The 25,343-nt window shown below is 37.5% G+C and overlaps 2 protein-coding genes across 2 annotated transcripts; one reads left to right on the top strand and one right to left on the bottom strand.

The window, feature by feature from the left end:
- The first annotated feature begins 4,136 nt into the window (after positions 1 to 4,136).
- On the top strand, positions 4,137 to 5,899 carry LOC131692647 (carboxypeptidase B-like). The gene is made up of 5 exons (XM_058979806.1): positions 4,137 to 4,238; positions 4,303 to 4,500; positions 4,554 to 4,829; positions 4,882 to 5,122; positions 5,180 to 5,899. Exons 1-5 carry the CDS (start codon positions 4,165 to 4,167, stop codon positions 5,627 to 5,629), a joined length of 1,239 nt encoding a protein of 412 aa, XP_058835789.1. The 5' UTR covers positions 4,137 to 4,164; the 3' UTR covers positions 5,630 to 5,899.
- Positions 5,900 to 14,604: 8,705 nt separating this feature from the next.
- On the bottom strand, positions 14,605 to 16,050 carry LOC131692319 (carboxypeptidase B1-like). Its single transcript, XM_058979301.1, has 2 exons — positions 15,968 to 16,050; positions 14,605 to 15,901 (listed from the first exon to the last, which is right to left on the bottom strand). The coding sequence occupies exons 1-2, from the start codon at positions 16,036 to 16,038 to the stop codon at positions 14,728 to 14,730; spliced, it is 1,245 nt and encodes a 414-aa protein (XP_058835284.1). The 5' UTR covers positions 16,039 to 16,050; the 3' UTR covers positions 14,605 to 14,727.
- Between the last annotated feature and the right edge of the window lie 9,293 nt (positions 16,051 to 25,343).

The raw sequence follows: 25,343 nt of genomic DNA, 5'->3' as shown, positions 1-25,343 counted from the left end.
TTGAACTGTATAAAATTTACGATGATGGATAAACGATTTTTAATTAGAAAAATTGGGAAAATCAAGTAATTAATGTTATATACATGGTAAATAAATTGAATCATAGCATTTAAGTATAAGTCTGCTCTGGTACGGCTCTTAATGTACGGAGAACGGACAATTACAATGCCTGTGTTCTGAGCAAAAAGCTGTTCATCAATGAGAAAAACAAAGAATTGATTTTTATACACTAAACAACTTTATTGGAATATTGGAAAGATGTTAAACTTTGTCTACGAGTCCAAATTCAACATCTTTGACTCAAATGGCTGTTATTTTGAGTGGAGAAATTCGAAATCAGACCTGGACGTAATAGTCTTATATTGTATGTGGTATTATATGTCTACTAGAAGTGCTAGAAATTTGGTCTTCATTGATGGAATGATGGATCAGAATGTGTATTTTAATATGAATATCTTAAAATAAATTTTAAAGCAAAGCTTCCGTAAAATGGTACTTTTACTAAAAAATGGTGGATATTGAAAATTCGATCAGGAGATGAACCTAAAGCATAAGGCGTGCAAAAAACGTTTAGAGTTAATTTATAATTGTTTAAATGTTATGGATTCTCCACTGCGGACCCCGTTTATTAACTGATTAGAAAAATAAATGGGAGTATTTGGATGAAAAGTGCGAAACTATCCGAATTATAATGAGAATGAGCTTAGAAACTACTATTTAGAAGAATGGGATAAAATTTAAGTTGAATGCACACAAAAACTAGTGGTCAGCATTCCGATATGATTGAAAACTGTAATTACAAACAAAAGGTACAATATTGAATATTTATTATAGAAATTTAAATTGATTTTTGAAAAAATATGTGTACTGTACGAATATGAGATTGCGTGTATATTTGACTATCTTTAGAATTATGATTTTTTTTGAAAAAATGAGCATTTATTCTACAAAGATAATTATTGTATCTTCCATGTTCTGTTTAGTAAACTATTTCTACATAAATAAAATGTCTCGTAAACTAATTTTTACTTGTAAAATGCATATAAGCATTCCGCATAGCGGTGTACGAAAATGAGATTGTGTCACTGTACATGTTAAGACCATTCTGAAAATATTGATTGAACTGTAGAGAATTTCCGCTAAACCGGAAATCGCCATCTTGGATTTCAAAATAGCGTCAAGCATAAATTTCTAGCACCTACTCGTCAAGTCCATTCCGAAAATAGCCATGTTGTTGAGGTGCGGGTCATAAGGAGTCTTCCAGACCCGTCTCTTCCATCTTTCCGAAAACCTTCTAAGTCTTTTGCATTCAAAAGGATATTTTTGCAAAAACCTTTTTAATTGGAAAATCCGCTTAACCCTTTCATGTCCAACTTTTTTGTAGTGTATATAGGGTTTCAAAATTATTTTTCCCTGAAAACGGTGGTGTCTAGAAACAGGAAAAGCCTATTTTCATAAAGATAGGTGCTTCCCTCGCAGTGCTAGAAGCTGCTCAATTTTGACCTTCCAATGATCAATACAATTCTTCTAGAATATTTACAATAGTTCACTTGCGTGGAAAACGTAGTCAAAGACAGTCTAAATTTATAAGTTTTATCAGTTTTCAATAATATTGCAACATAACGAAGATATATGAAAAATTCATTTTCCGTCATCAACGTAAACTGTCCCTGGCAACACTGCACAAGCGGAATCCAATCAGACTAATTGCAATAACTTTAGTTCTAGAGCTGATCCTTGTAACTTTAAATACTCAAATGAAAGGCAATAGTCACATTTATTAGCCTATTTGTTTTTGTGAGCAAATCTTGCCTTAATCAAAAGTTATAGCTGCTTAAAAAAGTTTTTGTCCACTTACAACATGGGCATGAATGGGTTAAAAAACCGCCGTTATTGGAAAATCCGCGTAAAAAACCGCGTTAATCCGTTAAGCCGCGTAAAAAACCGCGCAAAACCACGTGAAAACCGTTTTTGTTTCCATTGTCTTTGTTTTGAGAAATTTCTTTAAAGTTTTTCTCGGTTTTCAGTAACTATTTGGTCAGCCATCTCTAGTCGTCAAACCTACTTTAATAAAAATAATATTACTAATATAATATTATTGCATTCCATTTTTAGGCAATCTTCGAAGCAAAATCCTAGCTACAGACCTGCGTAAATGGAAGAATGGAGAGACTGATTCGCATTCGGAAAGAGTAGGTGATACAAATTTATTACGATCCTGTCTCTGGAACTCACTTTTGAAACGTTGATATCTTTGACTTCCATTCCGTTACAAGCGATAATTATCTTCCATTTCATTGCGTTATCGTTACCAGCATCATGTGAAACATCCGGAAATGAGAATCAATCTTGTTGTAAGATCCTTTTGTTCGGTAATTTCCGCTAGTGCAGTGATGGTTCCAGTTCGCATCGATAAAACTACATCTTTGTTATCGCGTGATATTGATGAAAAATGATTTAATTAGGCGGATGACAGGCATTCGTCGTATAGCTAACAATGATAAAACAGTAATATGCCGATTTTGACAATCTTCGATTTTTTGTGTTAGCCCACCGGTAAATTATTTAACTGCAAATTATTCTATTGAGTGTACTGACTACCATTTGCATTCAGAACGGTTGTATAGGAAGTTGCCAGGGTTATTCACAAATTGCGTTACATTTTAAGCGGAGTATAAAATTAGAACAGCATGGCACACAGCACTTTTTTCAATTCGTTTATTAAAAATTAGAACATTGGATAGAACAAATTTGACAGCACCGCGAGGGTGATCAAATCCATTTTCATAAATATTTTCCCTTCTACTAAATGTGGACATGAAAGGGTTAACCAAATCGTTGGTAGGTACTATATTTGGCCTACAGTTATGGTAAATCCAAACCCAGCCATAATAAATAATGGGAAATCTGATTTATTGAACCCTACGATGATAATTCGGTTGTTGCGTTATAATCAATCGTCTAGGTTTTTTTTATAGATAATTCAAAATGTAAGGCTAGCGAAGAATTGCGATCAGGCAGAATGGTAAATAAATACTTCTAGCTAATCACGTTTTGGTGGCAAAAAATGAATCTTAAATATTTTGGTAGTAGAGAATAAGCTGTGCAGTCATTTCAAAAGTTAACTTTTCTTCCAATTCCCGGATGCTAAAGATTGCACATACCCGGAAAACTGCAACTGATATCACCAATAATGATTTGCAGAATCTCATGGATGGTCTCTAACTTTTATGAAGTAAAATATTTCTCACATTTTTATTATTTCGGGACCCGTACTCATCTATTAAGAGAATGTACCTTAACCTAAATGACGCTATACTAATAATGAATAATCTCACCATTCTTCAGTTTTACAGAGTTTTTAAGGTAATACTCATTGAAAGTTTTTGCGACTAAAAAAGAAAACATCAAATCTGAACATAAAATCATAGATCTGATAGTCTACTATATGAATTAAACGCATTGTCGTTAACAGTCTTAAACAAGCAAATGCAATTGCTTCCTGCGAGTTCTTTACGCGTGAATATAGAGCGAATATTCCTTCAAAGGAAATTGAAATTGATGGGGTCATCACTGAATCGAATTTGACTGTTGATGACTTAATTAAGCATGGGGTTGTTCGTTTCAAAGACCCCATACCTAAAGACGTAAAGATACTTGAATACAAGCAATTGCATTCAGTATTACACGAAGGAGATAAAAAAGTTTATCGAACATCAAATCTGAAAATAAAATCATAGATCTGATAGTCTACTATATGAATTAAAGCGTCTCCTAAGCCAAAATTCTAGTTTCAAAACTGTATTAGAAGACAAAGTTACTGTTACTCCTATGCTAGACGTATATTCGAAAAAATAGTGGATGATTCACAATTTTTTGGTTTTAACCTCCCCACATCGCCCAAAATCAATTAATTTGGCACTACAGACTATATGGTTGAAATACACTGTTTGTGTCAGTCAATATATATGCTTTATAGGAAACCAACATTACCGTTCTATGAAGCCCTCTATGTGGATTGTTCCAAAATGTTGAAAAATTTGTAATCTTAGTTATCTCGTATCTGTCGCGCGAACGTCACCACAGATTGCCGGCTGCTATAAATGTGTGAAAAACAGAAGTCACTTTGTAGTCTGTGATTGGTGATAGGACCGCGTGTTCAAAATGAAGTGTCTAGCAGCGTTCGTACTGCTTGTCTTAGCCGCTGTGGTTTCAGCTGAACAGGTGTCATACCGGAAGTAGGCTTGTGGACTAGTTGTCGCAAAATCGGATACAATCACATAGTTACGTTCCTTTTCGCAGTTACAAAGTGTACGCAACACAGACCACCTCTCGCGAGCAACAATCACAACTGAAACGATGGGAAGACCTGGAGGGTGTTGATTTCTGGGACCGTGCTGGTAAACGTGTCATGGTTCATCCCCGATTGCAGCAAAAATTCGAACTGTTTCTGAAGGCTCACAACATTTCGAACCAGCTCATCATTCAGGATGTTGATGCGTAAGTACGTTTCTGAAAATATCAGACATTCAAACTGTAACAGTCTTCTACAGAACCATTGAAGCAGAGCGCAAATACGATCGCGAATATCGGCAGAGTCGTATCGGCTCAGGACGCCACACAATCAGCTTCGATCACTTTTGGACTCTTGACGAGATTTACGCCTACTTGGATGAACTCGCTGTAGACTACCCAAGTTTAGTTACAGTGGAAATTGTGGGTCAAACTCACGAGGGTCGAGACATTAAAGCAATTACTATCTCAACATCTAATGGACAGGTCAGTGGCACAAAACCAGTGATTTTCATCGACGGAGGAATCCATGCTCGGTAAATGTTATTATGTTTCCAAAAAACAATGTTATCTTACTAAGCGTTTCAGTGAATGGGCAGCGATTATGTCTGTAGTATATTTGATCCATGAGTTGGCTGAACACAGTGACCAGTATGCTGACATGTTGATTAATGAATGGGTCATCGTGCCGGCAGCCAACCCGGATGGGTATGAGTTCTCACGTACATCGAATCGAATGTGGCGAAAGAATCGCTTCCCTCCTACCATTTTGTGCACTGGCGTTGATCTAAATCGGAATTGGAACTACCAGTGGGCATCTAGTAGTAATGTAAGTCAGTAACAACTCTTCCAATCAGTTTTTTCATCCTATTCATATCGTTATCAGGCCTGCTCCGACACTTTCCCAGGATCTGCAGCTCATTCGGAACGTGAAACACAAGCTCTGGTTGGACTGATGAACCGCTATTCAGCTAATCTCAAACTGTACTTAGCTGTTCACACCTATGGAAACCTGATTCTATATCCGTTCGGATATGCTTGGCCCTCCGTACCAGTTTCGAATGCTGCGGATCACATTGCCATGGGAGCAAAAGCCGCTGCTGCAGTGTCGGCTGTCGGTGGTCCTTCTTACACCGTAGGAAACAGCGCTGATGTTCTGTACACTGCTAGTGGTGCGAGCGATGACTACGCAGCAGGTGCTGCCGGATTCACTTACTCCTTCACGCTGGAACTGACTGGTGGTGGAAATCAAGGCTTCGACTTGCCCGCTTCCCAAATCGCTGCAGTTGCCGGTCAAACTTTTGAGATATTCCGATCAATGGCTAATGATATTTAAAATAGAACGAACAGTATTTGGAATATTATATAAAAGTAGTGCTATGTTGTCGACCTTGTTGGGTTTTGTTACTCTACGAGGGAACATATCACAAAATGCTGTACCTACTAGCTCGCGTTACATCTGACGAATTTCGCGCACCCATGTTGGCAGCACCCTCTCAGATTCTAATGAAACTTTCTGTACATGAAGACTTTGTCACAAAAAGCCACTTTTCATATTTTGTTTTTCCAAAAATGATCTAGACTGTCTTTTGAAAAGAGCCAAACTTTTTTCCCATTTTTTTTCAAATGGCTATAGTCTAAAAATGACAAATCCTATAAAAAAAATGTTGTAGGAGTAGTTTTCACAAAATTAGTCAAATTTTCGAATAAAAATATTGAAAAAATTCTTAATTGACTCCTACACTGAAAAAAAAATCGATTTTAAAAATGTAAAGTCGATTTACCAAAAAAAAACCCATTTTTGATTTGGATGAAATTTTGTTCCAAGATAGATAATTATGTGGCCTAACTACCGTCAAAAATTAATGTTGGGCACTTTTGAGGAAAAAAAGTTATTTGAAAAAAACTTTACCTTGTTCAAACTGAATTTTTTTTCTTCAGTGTATTTTTATCGAAAACTAAACCAATGAAAGTCATGATCATCTCAAAATCCATTTTCCCAGCTGCTAGTTGCCTGATACATGCAAAAAGTATCAGTAACGAATTTGGTATATATTCATAACAAACTTGAATGAAGACTGGAATACTGGAAGATTGGAAGATTGGAAGACTAAAAGACTGGAAGACTGTAAGACTGGAAGACAAGAAGACTGGAAGACTTGAAAACTGCAGTTCATTTATTCCTCTCAAAACTGATAAATTTTATAAAACAAATGAAAAACTTTTCTAAAATTTATGTTATGTCTGATAGAGCAGCAGCACAATAGAAAAATAAGAAAAACTTTGCAAGCTTGTGTAGATTCCAGTCAAAGTATGAGTTAAGGTTGGAGAGAGGATGGGCCAAAATCGAAAACGAAAAAAGCAGTTTTTTCCACACAGAGTGTTAGATCTTCATAAAAGTCAATCAGCTTATGTAAAATGTTGTTACAGTACTGCTGATTGATTTTTATGAAGATCTAACACTCGGTGTGGAAAAAAACTGTTTTTTTTTCGTTTTTGATTTTTGCCGATTCTCTCTCCAACCTTAAGCCCAGAATGGCACTTTGTTGCAGCATCCCACGGAAAAGTACCCTGTCATGCTATTGCTTGCACTCTCAAGCGAATGGCAAAAAAAGCTAGTCTTGCTCGGGACTATGGAAATACCATAACAAGTCCCCAAGAGTTATATAACTGGACAGTTGAACACACTGATAAAAATATTACAAAATTAATTTTCTGATACATATTCACTGAACAGCACAACAAAACGTCAGAAGAACTCTAAGAGCTGTATAATAACGCCAAAACAATACCTGGAACTCAAAAATTCCACAGTTTTGTGCCTATTCCTGGGGGCAAAGTAGAGACGAAAAGATATTCTAATTCAGAAGATGAACCAAAAATATTTTCCTTGCATAGAAATAATACAAAATAGCATGCATGAAGATAGTTTTAAGACAAATGTAAAATATAAAAATAAATAAATAATTATGTAAAATTCAATACATAATGTTTTGGTGGTTATTTCATTCTCTAATTCTACCTCAGCACTTAACAAGAAAATAAAAAAAAGTAATAATGGAACATTTGTTTAACGACATAAACTCTTTTAAATAGGACTCTTGATTAAGGGGTTACATACCTTTTAGTGATAAAGAGATCAAGAAATTTTGAATTTGAGTAAGAAATAAGGCAAAGATTTCATTACATTAAACTTATAATATTTTGGTAGTACATTTTTCAGTAAAATAAACAAGCATACGTTTATAAAAATAAATTGATAATTGGCGGAGTTATGGCTTTTTCCCCGAAACCCTTTTTTATTTAAGAGGTTTGCGGTGATCACGATTGGAGACCAATAGATCATCTAAAAACCCAAAACTCAAAAAAATTTATTAGTATATGAGTATTCCTCGTACCTTAACTGTTAGTTGCATAAATAATATTTTTTTCCTGCATTCAAGAACGTTTTCAGTAATAAATCGCTGTTTTAAGCTCTAAAAATTGCATTAAAAAATTCTTATCCATGAAACAAAAATTTATGAATAAAAAAGGAATTAATTACGATCAATTGAAAAAATTAAGAAAATTGATTGAGTAGCTTTTCGGTAATCGTGATCACGGAAAAACCATTTTTAGTAAAACGACATTCGAGAAAATCGAGTTTAAAATTTCAAATTACCACTGCTCTTGGTAGACGAAGCGCGCTTGGAAGCGCTGTAACTTTCGATCTATTTCTTCTTTATAAAAATTTGGGAAACCATACGCAAGGAGTTATACTTTCAGATAAAGTAATAAAAAAATTCGATTTCATGAAAAATGAAAAAGTAGTTAACCCCATAATAAAAATATGCTTAGTTGCTAAATTAGACAATATCTTCTCACAAACTGAGTTTTATTGGATTCTGAGATGATTATGACTTTCATTGGTTTAGTTTTCGATAAAAATACACTGAAGAAAAAAAAAACCAGTTTGGACAAGGAAAAGTTTTTTTCAAATAACTTTTTTTCCTCAAAAGGGCCCAACTTGAATTTTTGACGGTAGGTAGGGAACATAATTATCTATCTTGGAACAAAATTTCATCCAAATCAAACATGGAGATTTTTTGTAAATCGACTTTAAATTTTTAAAATCGATTTTTTTCAGTGGAGGAGTCAATGAAGAATTTGTTTCAATATTTTTATTCGAAAATTTGACTAATTTTGTGAACACCATTCCTACAACATTTTTTTGTAGGATTTGTCATTTTTAGACTATAGCCATTTGAAAAAAAAAATGGAAAAAAAAGTTTGGCCCTTTTCAAAAAACAGTCTAGATCATTTTTGGAAAAACAAAAACAAAATATACAAGTCTTCATGTACAGAAAGTTTCATTAGAATCTGAGAGGGTGCTGCCAACTCTGAATACGATTTGGCGCGAAATTCGTCATCTCCTATACGTTACAATTTGTTATACAGCCTCCCCCTAAGATCATGACATAATTTATTAAGGGTCTTTTACAGAAAAACAAAATCTGGAACCTAGTACAAGACCATGCTCTCTGCAAAGCTCCTAAACTAATTAATTGTCTCAATTAATCGATTATTTGTTGACATGAACCGATTACGATTAGCAGCTTTGTAAAAGTAATCGATTTGCTGTCAATCAAAAAAAATTGAGACACCAAACGTATTAGGCTAGTGGGGTGGTCAACTATTCTCGTCTCATCTATTTTTATAAGGTATTTCATCAACGTAGATTGACAGTTCTATCTTTGAAAATGAATGAGACTAATTTCTTTTCCGATCTTATTTTATTGCAAATAAGTAGTAGCTTTCATTTTAATAATTATAAAATTGCACATATTTTGTCGTATGTAATTTTAAACGTTCGTTGATTTGATGGAACTAATACCGTGGGCTTCAATAAACATGGAGAATACTCATTGTCTTGTCTGAGTGGAATGATAACTTTCGAATCTTGTATGAGGGTTGAGAATTTACAGCAACTTTTTTCGGAACAAATCTATACTTTGGAGTTTCCAGTAAAGTAGATCGACTGCCAGAAAAATAGGTCGCCATATTCTTTAAATCAAATGTGAAATTCTTTTTTTCTAAGTGTGTGTTTGGTAACACGATTGCCTTGTACCCAGCTCACCTCGGTTCGATTCCCAACCCTGCACTAGAGATGTTTCTAATCCGAAACGACTAGAGATTTTTCTAACAGGAAAGCATTCACCCTAAGGTTACAACCTCTATAAACAAAACAAAAACCGTCAAATCGATGTTGTTATCTTATTTACCAGCTCAATGCGGAACGTACTATTACTCACTTGTATCCAAGGTTTCTTTCAAGCATTTCGTTTCACGCTAATAAGTACATCTTTTTGTACTTACCTACTTGCTTAGGTTTTTACGCGCATTTGGAGGTTGTTTGATGGACTCCAAATGGGCTTTTCCTCATTCTATATTTCATGTAGACCATGTAGGTCAGATGAAAAATAAAATAAATAAATAAATAAATTACTGGATGGATTGTTGTGTACCGTACGGAGCATATTAATCACGACCAATAGAGATCTATTATCTGGAAAAAAAAATCTCAATTTTTTCATATGCATCGATAGCGGGTATCCTTATTAGCTCAATTTGTTTTTAAATCTCAACTATTGAGTTTTTTTAAATTTTCACACTGAAGTAAATAGCTCGGGCTTAGAAAAAAGGATTGTAATATTACCTCACAGCATAAATCTGCTCCAGAGAATTCCCTTAAAGATTCCTATTGAGCATACATAGCATACATAATCAGAATGTGGATCTTCTCGCCGAGACCAAAACCGAATCTACCTATTGAACAAGGAAAACGTCTTCCTATCTAGGTACATGAACTAACTCATTTGCTGTGGTTTGTGTGAACCAAATGTTTAGAACAAACAAAATAACACGTAATGTAATCCTTTAATATATTTACAAAAAATAATGAAATTGAAATCAATCTTGAAGTGTGCTCATAGTCATTTGTTGGAATAGGAGAAAATTGAAAGCCGGAAACTGCAGCGAAAATAGGCTACAATGTAGTTACTAACAAAACTCCCTTTTCTGTGATATTCGCGGAGCTTCTGAGGATCCTTGGTCGCTAGCAGCAACACGTATTGGACTAATATTCTTTTCTTTTCAAGTTGATCTTTGCTCATACTCGACCATTATTGAACAACAAGTAAATATCAGGACATTTGGACATTTGGGTTGTTACGATCAACAATTGATCAAATGAGACTGTATGTAAATCGATCAAACTTATTATTGAAAAATTAAAACATTTTTTATTTGCAAGATCTATACGTACAAAATAAAGAAAAAATATCCTCTCAAGCTTAAGCCATTTTAGGGAATACGAATTACCGGCTCTTTCCTCTGACTTCTTCCATGAAAATGTTCACAGCCGCCTTGGCCGCTTTCCTTGCCTTGAACTGCATCCCACTGACAACTTCTATCTCCAGTATATTCTTGAGGTTCTGCTTGACGATTATTCAATATTTTTCTTTTGGGAGTAACTCTGGCATATTGGGAGGGTTAATGTTCTTTGGAATCAAAAAAGCTTCTGTTAAGTTTTCTAACCATTAATTTGGTGTAACTTTGCTGAAGAAATCATTTGTGTTTATATATTTATACGCAAGGTAAAGTTGTGCGATTATAATTGTGTACTAAAACCAAATTTTTGAAGTTTTCTTCGCAAGATCAGATTTAATCACTTAGGTCTGTTCTAGAAAGTTTTAGACAGCAGTAAAATGCATAATAATCCTAAATACACCATTTCTGTTTGTCATAACATTTTGGATATAAAAGAATACTTCAGTAAAAAAACAGTTTTTCTATTTCATTTTATGTTTGAACCGGCAACTTTCATCAGCTAATTTTTAGTATGTTTTACAGTACAGTATAAAGTTGTATCTGAAATTAAAACTGAGATTTGCTTTTGAGTTCAGTCAACATACGTACGAAAGATACATTATCTTTTATCTCGCCACCTCAGTTTTCCAAAGTGAACATCGCATACAATGTTCGCTCTGATTCTGTGCTCATAAAACCACACTTCGTGTACGAACTCAAACACGCTACTTAGTACCAAAACACGTGCACATGTTCCGCTGCACAACCGAACTCCATGTACGTCCACGGTGTGCGTACACATAGGTTCGTGGCACCAGTTTTCTCTTTCTCACTCTCATTATTACTAGCGTTGACTCTTTTTGTCTTGTGCGAATCGTTGTCGTGTACGCACCCGGTGTACGTACACGGGTGTTTGAACTGAAGTTTTTACATCGTTCGCTTGGGTTCCGTTTTCGAGGCTAACCTGTACATCGAGACGAAGCATGTTTGAGGTTAAATGCGTGCATGAAATTTTGTACACAGGTACACTACCCATGATCGCATAGTTGTCCCGTTTTCTATGGGATTTTCTATCTTTATGGGACTGATATGCGATCATGGGCAGTACAAAGCTGTCGATGTTCGTGGGAAGTCTGCGTCACCTTGTATTTCAAGCCACAGGAACAGATGACCCGCCATACGCAATATTTCTTTGCAAACTTCTACAGCTTATAGTATTTGAATCGCTGCCATCTTTTCTCTTTCAGTCCGCTTGTAATATCACTGTCCAGAAAGCTGATTAAAGTTTGCCTTGACGTAGGTATCGCCATTCCTGTACCACGCAATCAAACTTCGTCAGCTTCTTCATATACAGCTTTCACGATCACTCTCTGGTCGACCTATTTTGCTTATCACGCTAGTCACGATTTGGAGTCGCCATCTTCTTGTAAGTTGACAGGCCGGGTTGCTTTTTAGCTCGACGCACGGTTGTAGACAGTACTCCCAGGTTGTTTGCGACATCTCAAACGGAAAGGTTGGGATTCCACTTGAAACAGCTCTTTTCCAGGGCCGTCTTAAGACCACTCGGGACCCCCGCCACTATTGAACGAAGACGCCCCCGAAACAGACGCAATAAGATTTAGAGTTGAAAATTCTATTCATATGACTAAGCGTCACATCTCAGAAGTGAACTGAACATATCGCATTTTACTTCGAGGGTTCCAAAATGGGACATTTTGTGATGGCAATTGAAAAGATAGGAAAACAATTGCAGGCTGGAAATATGCGTAGTGTTTCTCGTATGCCGTTTTTGCTTGAAGCGAAACTGAGTCAGTTTCTAGTCCTAACTGCTGTCAAAATGTATGAGCTGACAGCGGTTGGGGTTAGAACCTGACTCAGTTTCGAGTTCAAGCAAAAACGCTATTACTAACATTACAAATCGAATTGCGGCTAACAGTATAATGAGAGAATTAACAATTTATAATTGTGTATTCTGATTTTCTCTTCTCTTTCAGGTGAGTTCGAATCTATTGGTGAGACAACTTGATAGCTCCTGAGTTATCTAGAGTTTCTCAACAGCAACAGTCTCTCTCAAGACTGCCTATGTTTTTTCCTCGACCAGTATTTCTCTAGACTAAGGCTTGTTCACGACAAAACCTGAACCCCTCAAACACATACATATCTTGAAATATTCTACCCAAAAATGAAACATTTCTCACCGATATGGACGTATGTCTGTTCTATCTAGAAATACATTTCAAAGCTAACGTTGAAAGAAGTGCGTGTTAGAGGAGTCATAACGAAATTCAGAGATAGCTAATTTAGCTGCTTTATTCCAAAATATTTAGTATTTTTTGTTGTTATCTGCTATCCCTCATCACGAGAGTCCAAAGTCACTTGATAGGACTTACCTTCGAATAGTTCGGTGAATTTGGCTCTTTTGGTGCAATATTCATATTATTTGCTTATAAATATGCTAACTACTGACGTGGTGAGAAGATCCCAAATCTGTCCAGAAGAGAAAGATAACATTATGACTTTACTAAAATTCGTTCCGTAAACAAACTTTCTTGTAAATATTCTGTTGTACCTTCTTGTTGGTACTAAGTTTTCACTGGTTCATCCACTGTTGTACATGGCCTGCCAAACCAAATAATTCTTAGGAAACTTAGCATTCTGTATCGTTCAGAATTACCGAGTAGGGAAAGTTATGAAAATTAGAGCCACAGTACTCAAGTGAGAGCAAGGATGTGAAGTATACAGATCGGAAAACTAGAAGTGGCAGGGTCATTAGAACAGGCTTAATATCTTACGGGCTCAACTTTTGTCTTCTGCTGATGAGGGTCGAGCTTAGGCAGCATAACTACGAATCACTCGAGTTCACCAGCATGTCTCTTAACAAAGACAGACTAGCTAATTGAATGTCGTTAAAATCGAAAATGTGACTAACATGGTCGAAATAAAAAAGGAAAAAAGAAAAAGGAACTGATGGGAATCCATCGGCAGCGGTGGGTAGCCGCTGTAGACACAACCACCACCTTACACAATGTAGCAAACCCGCTGCGACTGTAAGCGCAGTGACAATAGTCTAATTAAAATTTATTCCGGCATTCGAAAGGCAAACAGGGATGAACAGCAGCAATCATCATTGATTGATGCCAATCGACGACAGGTTTTCAGTGGTGATCTTGCGTGGCTTTTCTTTTGTCGGTTCTAACGGTAAAGAGGGACAAGTCTACTCTTAAATCAAATAATAATCATGTTATTAAATTTAATGGTGGAATTTAACCTGGTCAGATCAAGTTAAATACTTGGTTTTAATTTTCGATAAAAAACCTATTTACAAGGATCACATTGATGGAATCCCATCAAAATGCATATTTGTTGCAATTGCTTAACAAGTTTATACCTTCTGATGGACCGGAAATGCTATATGCAGTGCCAATTTGGTCAAGTGTTTGTGCTACCGGAAAGAAAACGCTTCAAAGGGTTCAGAACAAAATCCTGAAAATGATTTTGAAGCGTCCTCCTAGGTTTCGTTTGTGCTGTTACGCAGACTCGCAAAAATAGAAACATTAGAAATTATGACAAACAATATTATAAAACCAAAATCGTTGCAATCCTCAACTGTAAAGTTTAGCTCACTCTATAATTTATAAGTTAGTTTTTATATTTGTTTGGCTTTTTTATTAACATGACAATTAGGCTCAAAATCCCTATTGCAAAAATCACTTAATTGCGCAAGCCTATTATATCTCAATAAAAATTAACCGAACTAGAACCTTAGCTGAATATGTTTTCTAAACTTCATATTGTTATACTAAATAAACTTCAAAAAGAAAAGTATTCTGGACCCGATTCCCATAGTCACATCACCCAATGACTAGAAGGTGACCTGACAGTGAAAATAGGACCCTTTGCATCGTTTGAAAAAGTTCTTGGTATCTTGATGGGAACATTTTTTAGTATTTTGTTGCATTCCATACAAAGCCTTCTTTATTATTCTTGTACATTTCCATAAAGCAATTTTAGTAGCTAATCTCACATTAATGTAAGGAATCCTGAAATGATGCTTACCCGGTTCGTTTTGGGGGAGTACACTGCAGTTCATAAATTCAGTTGCATCATCTTGAGTGCCATCGCTCTTATACCACTAAATGCTTCCTCGACAAGCGATCTAATCATTTCCTCAGCAGGATGAAATCCTCTCTCATCGGCGGGAAGTTCCATGATAATGGAAATCGGTATTCGCGCAACCGCCAGTGCATAATCATCGCTACCACCGGATGCTTCGTACAGGATTTTTCCCGCTCCACCCACTGTGTACTTCACGTTGTGAGAAAGTTTCATAGCATCTGATCCGGCACGAGCCACCGCGTCCATGTATCGCCACGTTTTGGGAAGACCTTTCCGATATCCCCAGGGGTACAGGAGATACCGTCCGTACGAGTGAAGTGTGAGGTAGAATTTAACTGTTTGATTATTTGATAACATCAGATTACGTACGGCTCGCGATTCCGGTTCGGAAAATGGCTTCGGACCCGAATACGTTGGACGGCATTCATTCCGTGATGCTCCCTGTTCTCCCCAATGATAATCAAAATTACGATTGCCGTCCGTTCCAACGCATCGCCTGAAGGGGTGTCGATTTTTGCGCCAATACCTGTCTCGCGTCAGAGAGTATTCATAACCGTCCGGATTAACGAGTGGCAGTATTATCCACGTTAGGTTGTTCAGAAGATCACCGTTCGCATCACCATGCTGAACAAGCTGGCTTATTACATATAAAGCCGATGTGGGAGCCAGCCATTCTCTAGCATGAATTCCGGCATCGATGAGTATCGCTTTTTTGTTTGATTTATCGCGCGTAATGGTGACTGTTCGCAGAGGTCGCTTCTCAAACGATGATCCAATGGTGCTAACAGTGACGATTTGGGAGTACTTCCGACCAATGTAATCGATGTATCTATCTATATCGTTGTAGCTTAGATAGCGCCTGGTGAAATCTAACGATTCAACTGGTACATACTTAGTGGCACGTTTTTGGAGGACACTGTTTATACATGAGCTTAAACGCGAACTTTTAACGACTGGCTTCAAACCCTGAGCCAACAATTCTGTCTGGAATCTTAAATCTTGTTCTGCTGGTACTTTAATATGAACTTCATGTTCAATCAAGGTTGTGAGCAACCAAAAATCAAGTGTTTCATTCTTCAGATTCAGTTCTCTCAAGAATCTCACGTGTGCGTCGGATTTTGGAACAACACTGTAGAGAGTTTCGCTGGTAAGCAAAGGGAAACACGATTAATGTTGATATAGCTGATGCAAATAGACACTAACGGCTTACCGTTCGCATGCAAAATCTATTGTACTGATGCTATCGACAGAATTGAACAGAAAAATTGTAAACCAAAACATTTCTTCGGTTGAACGACGAATCTCAAACTGAGGTTTACCGGGTCTAGAGACTATCATATATGCTAGTTCTATGATGCCAATAGTGATATACTGATATGTGTTAGAGATGATTCGCTTTAGTAGCCAACACGAAGCTATAGGCGATCGGTGGAGGTGCGGTAGTTTATGGCAAATCATTTAAAATAGCAGCCGGCTTAGTCGACAGTTCTCGATATGGGTAGACGTAATCGTGCAGTGGAATCAATAATTAGTTCATTCGGTATAACTTTAATGACCAGCATACGTTCCATTTGCTGGATTCTGACTGGAATAGGTGGTGAACCGACTCAATTTAAATATTAGATAACATATCAGCATCGACTATAATGATAATGAGATATGCTCATCTTGCGAAAGAATTTTTTGCCACCAGAAGCAGGCTGATATGAATGAAAACGACGCGATAAAATGGCAATCTGTGTGTGTGATTAGTTAAGCATGATTTGGTATCAGTTTAGTCATCAATCTGCAGCAGTCAATATTTTTTAGAAGAATTGTCTCATAGTGTTATGTCTGTTAGTCTGTGGTTACAGGTTGGTTACTGCGGCCATCTAGGAATTTCCCATATAAACCGGGACAATCGTAATACTACAAGGGTTGAAAATCCATTGAAATGGACATCAAGTTATTTCTTTTTGCAAGTCTAGATCCCTGATGGCCAATCAGATTCTTTTAATATATTGTCCACTATCGACAGTTTTGGAACTCACGGGTCCTGAACGTATTCCAGAATTAAAGTCACATCGGTTCTTCGGTGACGACTAAACCGAATTTCATAAACCAAATCTCAAATGGAGGATATAATATGCGGTTGGGTGTTGCTTCCTCGATCAACCTTTTCCCCACCCTATCTGCATCCACTTACACCACCGTTCCCTACATTACACCCCCCCCCCCCTCCCCATCCGACCCCTTTACCCTGCGATACCATCATCCACCATATACATTTATAGGGAATTTCGTCCTATAACCATATATTTTTAGTGAATTTGGGGTAGCTGAGCTCAAATTTGATATCGAATTGACCGGATTAATTCATCTTACAGTGACAAATCGATTCATTCACACATTTTATGGTATAAGCTTTGCCAGTAGTTAGTGATGAATGCAAATGAGAACATAAATAGACTATCCAGTCGCATTATCGTTATAAAAATGGTTATATCCACCTAACACTAATCATTACCATTTAATTAATTAAGTCACTTTCTAATGCCTGAGTCGGCCTTTTCATTACTCGGAATCGAGCAATGAGAGGGGCCCAAACAACAGTAATCTGGTAAGATGTTTAAGATAACTTGCGCAGAGACTCCCATATCTTCCCCAGAAAATACGGGAATTACTTTTTAGGCTTCTCCGCACGAAGAGCCTCGATAGAGATGAGGCTGTCCGAAATGATGAAGTAGTGATCTGTGGGCACAGTCTCGATGATGCCAAGGGTGTACTGAATAGCAGCTAATTCTGCGACGTAAACTGAAGTGGGATCATTGAGCTTGAATGTAGCGGTGATAGTATTATTGAAGATACCGAAGCCAGTGAACCCATCGAGATCACGTCAGTGTAGAACATTTTGTCACAGTCGACTTCTCGGAATTTATCATAAAATATATTGAGGATCACTTGCGGGCGTATATGATCTGCGATTCCACGAATCTCTTCCCTCATGGATGTGTCGAAGAACACAGTAGAATCAGAAGTATCTAGGAAACGGACACGGTTGGGATTGTACGAAAAAGGATTGATGCTCTGTGCCATGTAGTCGAAGTAAAAGGACATAAATCGGGTTTGAGAATTAAACTCGACGAGGATATCGAAGTTTTCAATCACCAACGGGTTCAAAATGTCGCATCGATATGAGAGTTCCTAAAATCTATTTTTAGCGGAAGAACGCCCGCCAATACTTCGAGACTCATCGTATGGGTCGAGTGCATGCAACCCAAGGCAATGCGCAAGCAACGATACTGGATTCTCTCCAGTTTGATGAAGTGTATATTCTCAGCGGAGCGGAAACAGAAACACCCGTACTCCATCACGGACAATATCGTTGTTTGGTATAACCTGATCAGGTCTCCTGGGTGCCCCCCCCGCCATGTTCCAGTTATTGTTCGGAGAAAATTGATCCTTTGTTGGCATTTCTGTTTCAGATACCTAATGTAACATCCCCAGGTACCATTAGAGTCGAACCAGACCCCAGACCAGGCATTGGACCCTGTAACAAAGACCACCCCGTCGTCTGCAAGTTGCCTTAGCGTGCATGAATTGTCAAGACAATCGTCAATGTCATTCACGTAAAAAATGTAGAGTAGGTGACTTAGACATGAGCCCTGGGGAAGACCCATGTAGCTAAATCGCAATGTTGCTAAATCGCCATGCGAAAAGTTCATGTGCTTTTCAGACAACAGGTTTAGCAAAAAGTTATTTTAAATTGGTGAAAGACCATGCTGGTGCAGCTTCCCTGACAGAATATTGATAGAAACTGAGTCAAAAGCCCCCTTAATATCCAAGAAGACTGATGCCATCTTCTATTTGCTAGCATAGGCCATTTGGATTTCTGTAGAAAGCAACGCAAGGCAATCGTTCGTCCCTTTGCCTTTGCGGAAGCCAAATTGTGTATCTGACAGTAAGCATTTGCTTCAACCCAATTGTCGAGGCGATACAAGAACATTTTCTCGAACAACTTTCGAATACAGGACAGCATTGCAATCGGTCGATACGAGTTGTGGTCGGAGGCTGGTTTTCCTGGTTTTTGGATGGCGATGACCTTCACTTGCCTCCAGTCATGAGGGACAATGTTACCCTCAAGAAACTTGGCAGATTCTTCAGCAAGTTGTATTTGATTCTGTCTAACCTTGGGGCGTTATTATTGCATGACAAGAGAGCAAGTGAGAACTCCACCATCGAAAACGGTGTTTCGTTCGCGGAATCGTGAGGAGACGCGGTGCGGTAAATTTTTTGTACCGTGTCAGGACCCGGACAGATCTTCTTGGCGAAAGCGAATATCCAGCGGTTTGAATATTCCACGTTCTCGTTGGTATTGTTTCGGTAACGCATACGTCGAGCCGTCCCCCAAAGAGTGCTCATCGCTGTTTCTCTTGTTAACCCGTCGACGGACCGGCGTCAATAACTGCGTTTTTTGGCTTTCATGCTGTTGATAGCTAGCAGGTAAACCGTCTTCCCGGAAGGCCTTATATGCAGTGAACTTCTCCGCGTACAACTCTGAGCACTCTTTATCCCACCACAGGGTGGGAGACCGTCCATGGGTATACGCGCTGGGTACTGGTTTAGTCTGAGCTTGATTCGCACTGTCGAGAATCAAGACAGCCAAAAACCTGTACTCTTCCTCCGGAGGAAGTTCTTGAGTCGATTCGATTTTAACGGATATCGCAGTCGCGTAACTCTTCCAATCAATGTTCCGTGTGAGGTCATACGAGATATTGATTGTTTCTGATGGTCTTGAACCGTTAGCAATTGAAATCACGATAGGCAAATGATCGCTACCGTGGAGAGCGGAGATCACCTTCCACATGCAATCTAACTGTAGCGATGTCGAGCATAGCGATAAGTCCAACGCGCTTGTGCGTGCTGGTGATGTAGGAATCCGCGTCATTTCTCCCGTGTTTAAGATGGTCACGTTGAAATTGTCGCAAAGATCTTGTATTAATATTGATATATTATCATCGTGAAGACAACCGTACCGTGCGAGTTAAAGTCTCCTAGAACTAGCCGCGGTGCCGGTAAGGATTCCGTGATATTACAAAGCGTTCGGTGCCCTACCAAGGCTCTAGAGGGAATGTAGATGGAAGCAATGCAAAGGTCTTTGCGTTTGATTAGAACTTGACAAGCGACAATTTCAATACCTCGTGTCGAAGGGAAGTTAATTCGAATGAAAGAATAGCACTTTTTAATCCCCAAAAGTACTCCTCCATAGGGGTTTTCTCGATCCAGACGAATTATATTAAAGTCGTGGAATACGCCCATTGACAGTTATTGAATTTCATCCAGTTCTGACTTTTGGTTCCGGAGTTACAGGTTGGTTATTGCGGTCACTTAGGAATTTCTCATACAAACCGGTACAATCGTGATACCTCATAGGTTTAAAATCTTTCGAAATTAACAGCAAATTACTTCGATTCGCAGGCCTAGATCACTGTTGTTACGGCATTGAATTAGCAAGGGACTGGTGAAGGTGAAGTATATTTTTCAGTATTAAGAGCCATAGTACTCAAGGGAGAGCAAGGAGTTGAAGGGAGAAAGTTTTGGAAAATCGTGGAAAGGGTCATATGAGCAAGCTTAGAGTTTACCGGCGACCCTTTGTCTGCTACCGTAGGAGTCAGGATCTTTTGACATTAGAAATGCGAATCACCTGAGTCTACGGCATGTCCGGAAAAGCGCAAAGGAACTTGTTACTTTCGTAAATTGTATTTGTATTTGTATTTGTATGTATTTACACCAACAGGCTTCTAGGCCCCAATGGTGGTTTCTTATACACTAGTTACATCAATTAATTTATTTACATTCAACAGAGCTTCACAGTTTAAATAAAACACAAATTCACAATCTGTACATGGCATGACAAACGAATGAAAAATAGACATTACAATATCGACAGACCTATTTAACAATATTCACATTCTAAACAAACATACTAAATTCAGCTACATTGTGAGTTCTAACGTCCAGGTCTACATGTTGTATTATACTTCTTTGTAAATTCTCGATATCGGATGTTATGTGGCCAAGTAGTTGTTTGCAGTGCAAGAGGTTTCCATTTACTATTAAGGCATACTCTGAACGAAGCATATTCAATGGTGTCGCATGATTTCGAAGCAGGCACAAGTTTCCTCACCTCCATTGCGTCGCTCGTACTAAGTCTAAGGCACTTCGATACTAAAGTGCTAACTTCTGCTTCGCTTACATGTGGTTCAATATTAGACAGGTATAGAGAGAACTCGACATCTGTCTCCAAACTCCGCGGCATAATAGTTGGAATAATTCGACTAGTATCGCTCGATGTGTTTTGACTTTTAACAGAAGAAACTGGAGTTGAGTGACGATCGCACACTTTCGCCAGAGGGTTTAGTAGAGATATGCTATTCTGAATTTCATCGATTTTGGTTTTCATGCACAATATTTCCTTTTCCATGCATGACGATGGTGATTCCGACTCCGTTGGACCCAAAAGTGAAGCAATTAAAGTTTTGTGGAAAGCATCCAAGCACGAATCGCAAAGCCATATCACATTTTTTGTAAGTGCATTGATATTGGTTTCGTTTAATCCTACGCATTTGGCGCGAAACCGTCCACTGCAGCTTCCTTCGCACATAGTGAATAGATCCATTTTGCAGTCGATCACCGTATCACATTTTTTGCACATCATCCTTCACTGCTCAGAGTAATAACAATTAGACGCTGTATCCAATGAACAATGGCACCTCGGCACTTGAAATTTATCGAAATAATTCGTAAACAAATCGCAAAACCACTGTTCAATTTGCACTTTGGTATAACACAGCTTTAGATTTAGGCGGCAACTATATCTCATCACTTTATTTCCACGGAATCAGCACACTTCTTGTATATAATTCAACGAAAACAAAGAGCAGAAAATACACAGCTGTCGCGATAGGCAAGTCGAGCAGCAAATGTGTGTGTACTTCATGCTATATAAATATTATATTTTATATATTAATAAGAATGTAATAGACAATTCCACAATGTTATATTGAACGTAACCAAGCATCAAATCACTGTTTGGATAAATGAGAACGGCACAATTGCACCACTAGGTGGATTAAAACAGGTTTTACATATCTTAGAAAAGAAATGTATAGAATTCGCTCAAACTTTCAAGATTTTTCTGTATCGATTTTGTTGGCTATTTTCGGCAAATTTGAGACTAAGAGAAACGAAAGCAATGAAATTGAAAGACGGATAGGTATTCTAGAGCGAATCAGTTATAAACTTAGAACGGAAAACTAGAATTAGGCAGGCTCATATGGGCATGATCGAAAGGAAATGTGAAGAATTTTTTGCCTTCTGCAGAGTAGTAGTTGGGCGTTCCACCCAAGTCTATCGCATGGTCTATGGTAGAACATAACTCATCATCATGTTTTACCGCCGACGCCGGCTTTCAAGATTTTTTCCCGAGGCCCGGAGGGCCGAGTCTTATATACCAATCGACTCAGCTCGACGATTTGGGACAACGACTGTGTGTGTCTGTGTGTGTATGTACAAACTCTCATTCGTGTTTCTCAGCAATGGCTGAACCGATCTTATCAAAACAAATTTTGAATGAAAGGCCTATCACCCAGACAGAAATTAAATCGTTTTTGATTTCGATGGTTAGTTTCCAAGATATGAATGTTTGAAGGTGCAAAAATCGCGTTTTTTGCAGTTTTTTTTTTAATTTTCTGGCGAAATTGACAACGTAACTAAACAATTTTCATATTTTTAGAAAGGTTATACAAATACCTTTCGAACAAACTATAGATTGTTGAAATCGGACTACTATTAAAAGAGATATTTAACTTTAAATGCGGACGAAAGATTTTTATCATTTTCCATAGCCAGAAATAAGACCAAAAATATTCAATGTATTATTAGCATCAAAACGGATTATTTTAGGTCAATAGTATCTTCGGAGAATTTAACTCTCCGGAAGTCGCGCTTATGGCCCACTGAACGAGCAGCCGCTGGTGCCCTAATACGATTTCACTGAATTTTAGGAGCAGCGTGCACTCAGTGCACTAGCGCGACCGCCGGAACGTTAAAGCATACAATATGCCCTTTCTTTTGGTATCGTAATTTTACTGATTAATCCCCCTAAGAGTGAGATATTTTCATGAATTTTCTTGGAAGTGACACACTTAGAGTTAACCTTCAGCAAATTTGTAGCTCTTACTTTTTGTTACTATGTTTTAATTGCCGCAAGGTTCTACTGTATCACGATGATAAAACATGATGATGAGTTATGTTCTACCATAGACCATGCGGTAGACTTGGGTGCAACGCCCAACTCCTACTTAGCAGAAGGTAAAGAATTCTTCACATTTCCTTTCGATCATGTCCATATGAGCCTGCCTAGTCCTAGTTTTCCGTTCTAAGTTTAAAACTGATTCGTTCTAGAATACCTATCCGTCTTTAAATTTCATTGCTTTCGTTTCTCTTAGTCTCAAATTTGCCGAAAATAGCCAACAAAATCGATACAGTAGCTCTTACTTTTGCGAATAACTTTACTGAAGACATCAAATACATATTTCGAATACTTTAAAAGTTATGGCTTGTTGTTTGTGGATTTCCCTTTGTCGCCTATTTATTGCTCAATATAGTAATAATCCATTTAAATGAGCCAAATATTATTTCGATAAAGCGAATTTCGTATTTCATTTTTCTATCTACAACCGCTAGAATAACCACCGAACAATTCCAAGTTATCCAGATGGAACTTGATCACTTATCGGTGCAAAAATTTCATTTGCGCGAAACTTCTGACTTATAACCATCGGATAGATCTGAAACATATCTCGGAAAATGAAAATCGAAATGAATAACTACAAGCAGTGGTGTAACCATGAGGATGCTTTGGGGTTTAACCACACCTCCCCCTCCCCTCTCTCAAAAAATAATTGGATTGAAGTTCAAATTTTTTTGATTCTGCCTGATTTAATTTAATATTACAATGATAATTATGTGATCAGTATATTGTACCTATTGTTTGAAACATATTTGTTTATTTGTTCAATACATCAACAGGCATATCAAAGCCCCAATGATGTTGGCCTTAATACTAATCTAATTTCTAACAATCAAGTACACAAAAACAATAGTCATACAATAATTAAAAACAAATAAAAAGGTCAAGTGTTGTTAGCTAATTGATTAAATAGTCTGGAAAAACATCATGAGGACCTTTGAAAAATTGTGGGAATGCGATCCTGATCCTGTAACTGATCTATTGGTCTTGATCTCACAGTTATCTAATAACATCAATATCAAATACCTGCCTAAAAATGTTCCAATAGAAATTCATTCCAGAGTTCTGAAATCAATCATAATCATAATCATAATTTCCTATCATATTGAGTTCAGTTTTGAAAGGGTTTACTGCAATATGGATTAGGGTCATTTTTTAATCAGAAGCGAAACTGGAATTGCTTTAATGTCTATGAAACTTAGAACTGTTCATCGAAAAATTGCATTACTTCCAACATTTGCTGAAAATATTTTTCTTTTGGGAATGCGTCGATTTGAAACGAAAACGTTATAGAATTAATAGCTGATAAGATAGAGGTACGGCTACACGACTTAGCGTCGCGTACCTCCAGTGAACCAATTACAAAATACAATAAGGTAAACTTGTTACACCTGATACTTGTAAAAAAAAATTTGTGGGTGTTCCTGACGGTGTTCTTATCGTAAGGGTCTAGTTCGAAAGACCTATTCCCTCCCCACTTGTTACACAATTCAAAACACATCGAACATCACTACACAAACCACACTACATACCTATCAAGAACAGATTCCTACGTGCCAGTTATAAAATCGAACGGCACACCATTGAAGATCTTGAGGTGCACTCAAATTTAGCCTACACTCTTTAATATTTTTAATTATATCACAATCCGTCGTATGAATAGTAGCCGCTGTTCAGGCAGCAACGAATACTTGCGCCATACAGACTGAGTCTGGTTCCTCTAAACCAACAAACAAGCAGATGACAAACAAGACCCGTAAGACCAATGGACAAAAAAAACATACAATAGTGTCCCCAAAACATCATCAGCGATGACAGTGTGGACGAGTATGATAGGTGAATAGAAAGCGGACTAATTGACCCTCAAGTAGCAGATGGCGAATCGGCAAATAGATTCTCTATGAGAAAGAATATCTTCACTCGTAATAACACATACAGTAAGCAGTATTATAAATACAGAAAGGACTCACAGCTCTATTGAGCGATCGTACAGAACTGTGTCAAATAAATTATGTATACAAATAATAATTAACCTGATTTGATAGACATGAAAAGCATCGAAAAATTGCATTACTTCCAACATTTGTTGAAAATATTTTTATTTTGGGAATGCGTAGATTTGAGACGAAAACGTTGTAGAATTAATATCGAGAAAACCACCTTCCAAAAGTGGGGGAAGTTATGAAAAATGGCATTTTCCATTCCGCCAATTAAGTATCGATGTGTTTACAAACGTTAAACAGCACATCATTTGATAAAATCATTTTGTTGTTATATCCTCCAAGAAGTATTT

The sequence above is a fragment of the Topomyia yanbarensis genome, chromosome 3 (assembly GCF_030247195.1).
Source record: "Topomyia yanbarensis strain Yona2022 chromosome 3, ASM3024719v1, whole genome shotgun sequence".
NCBI lineage: Eukaryota > Metazoa > Arthropoda > Insecta > Diptera > Culicidae > Topomyia > Topomyia yanbarensis.
This window is presented reverse-complemented; position numbering and strand designations above follow the sequence as displayed.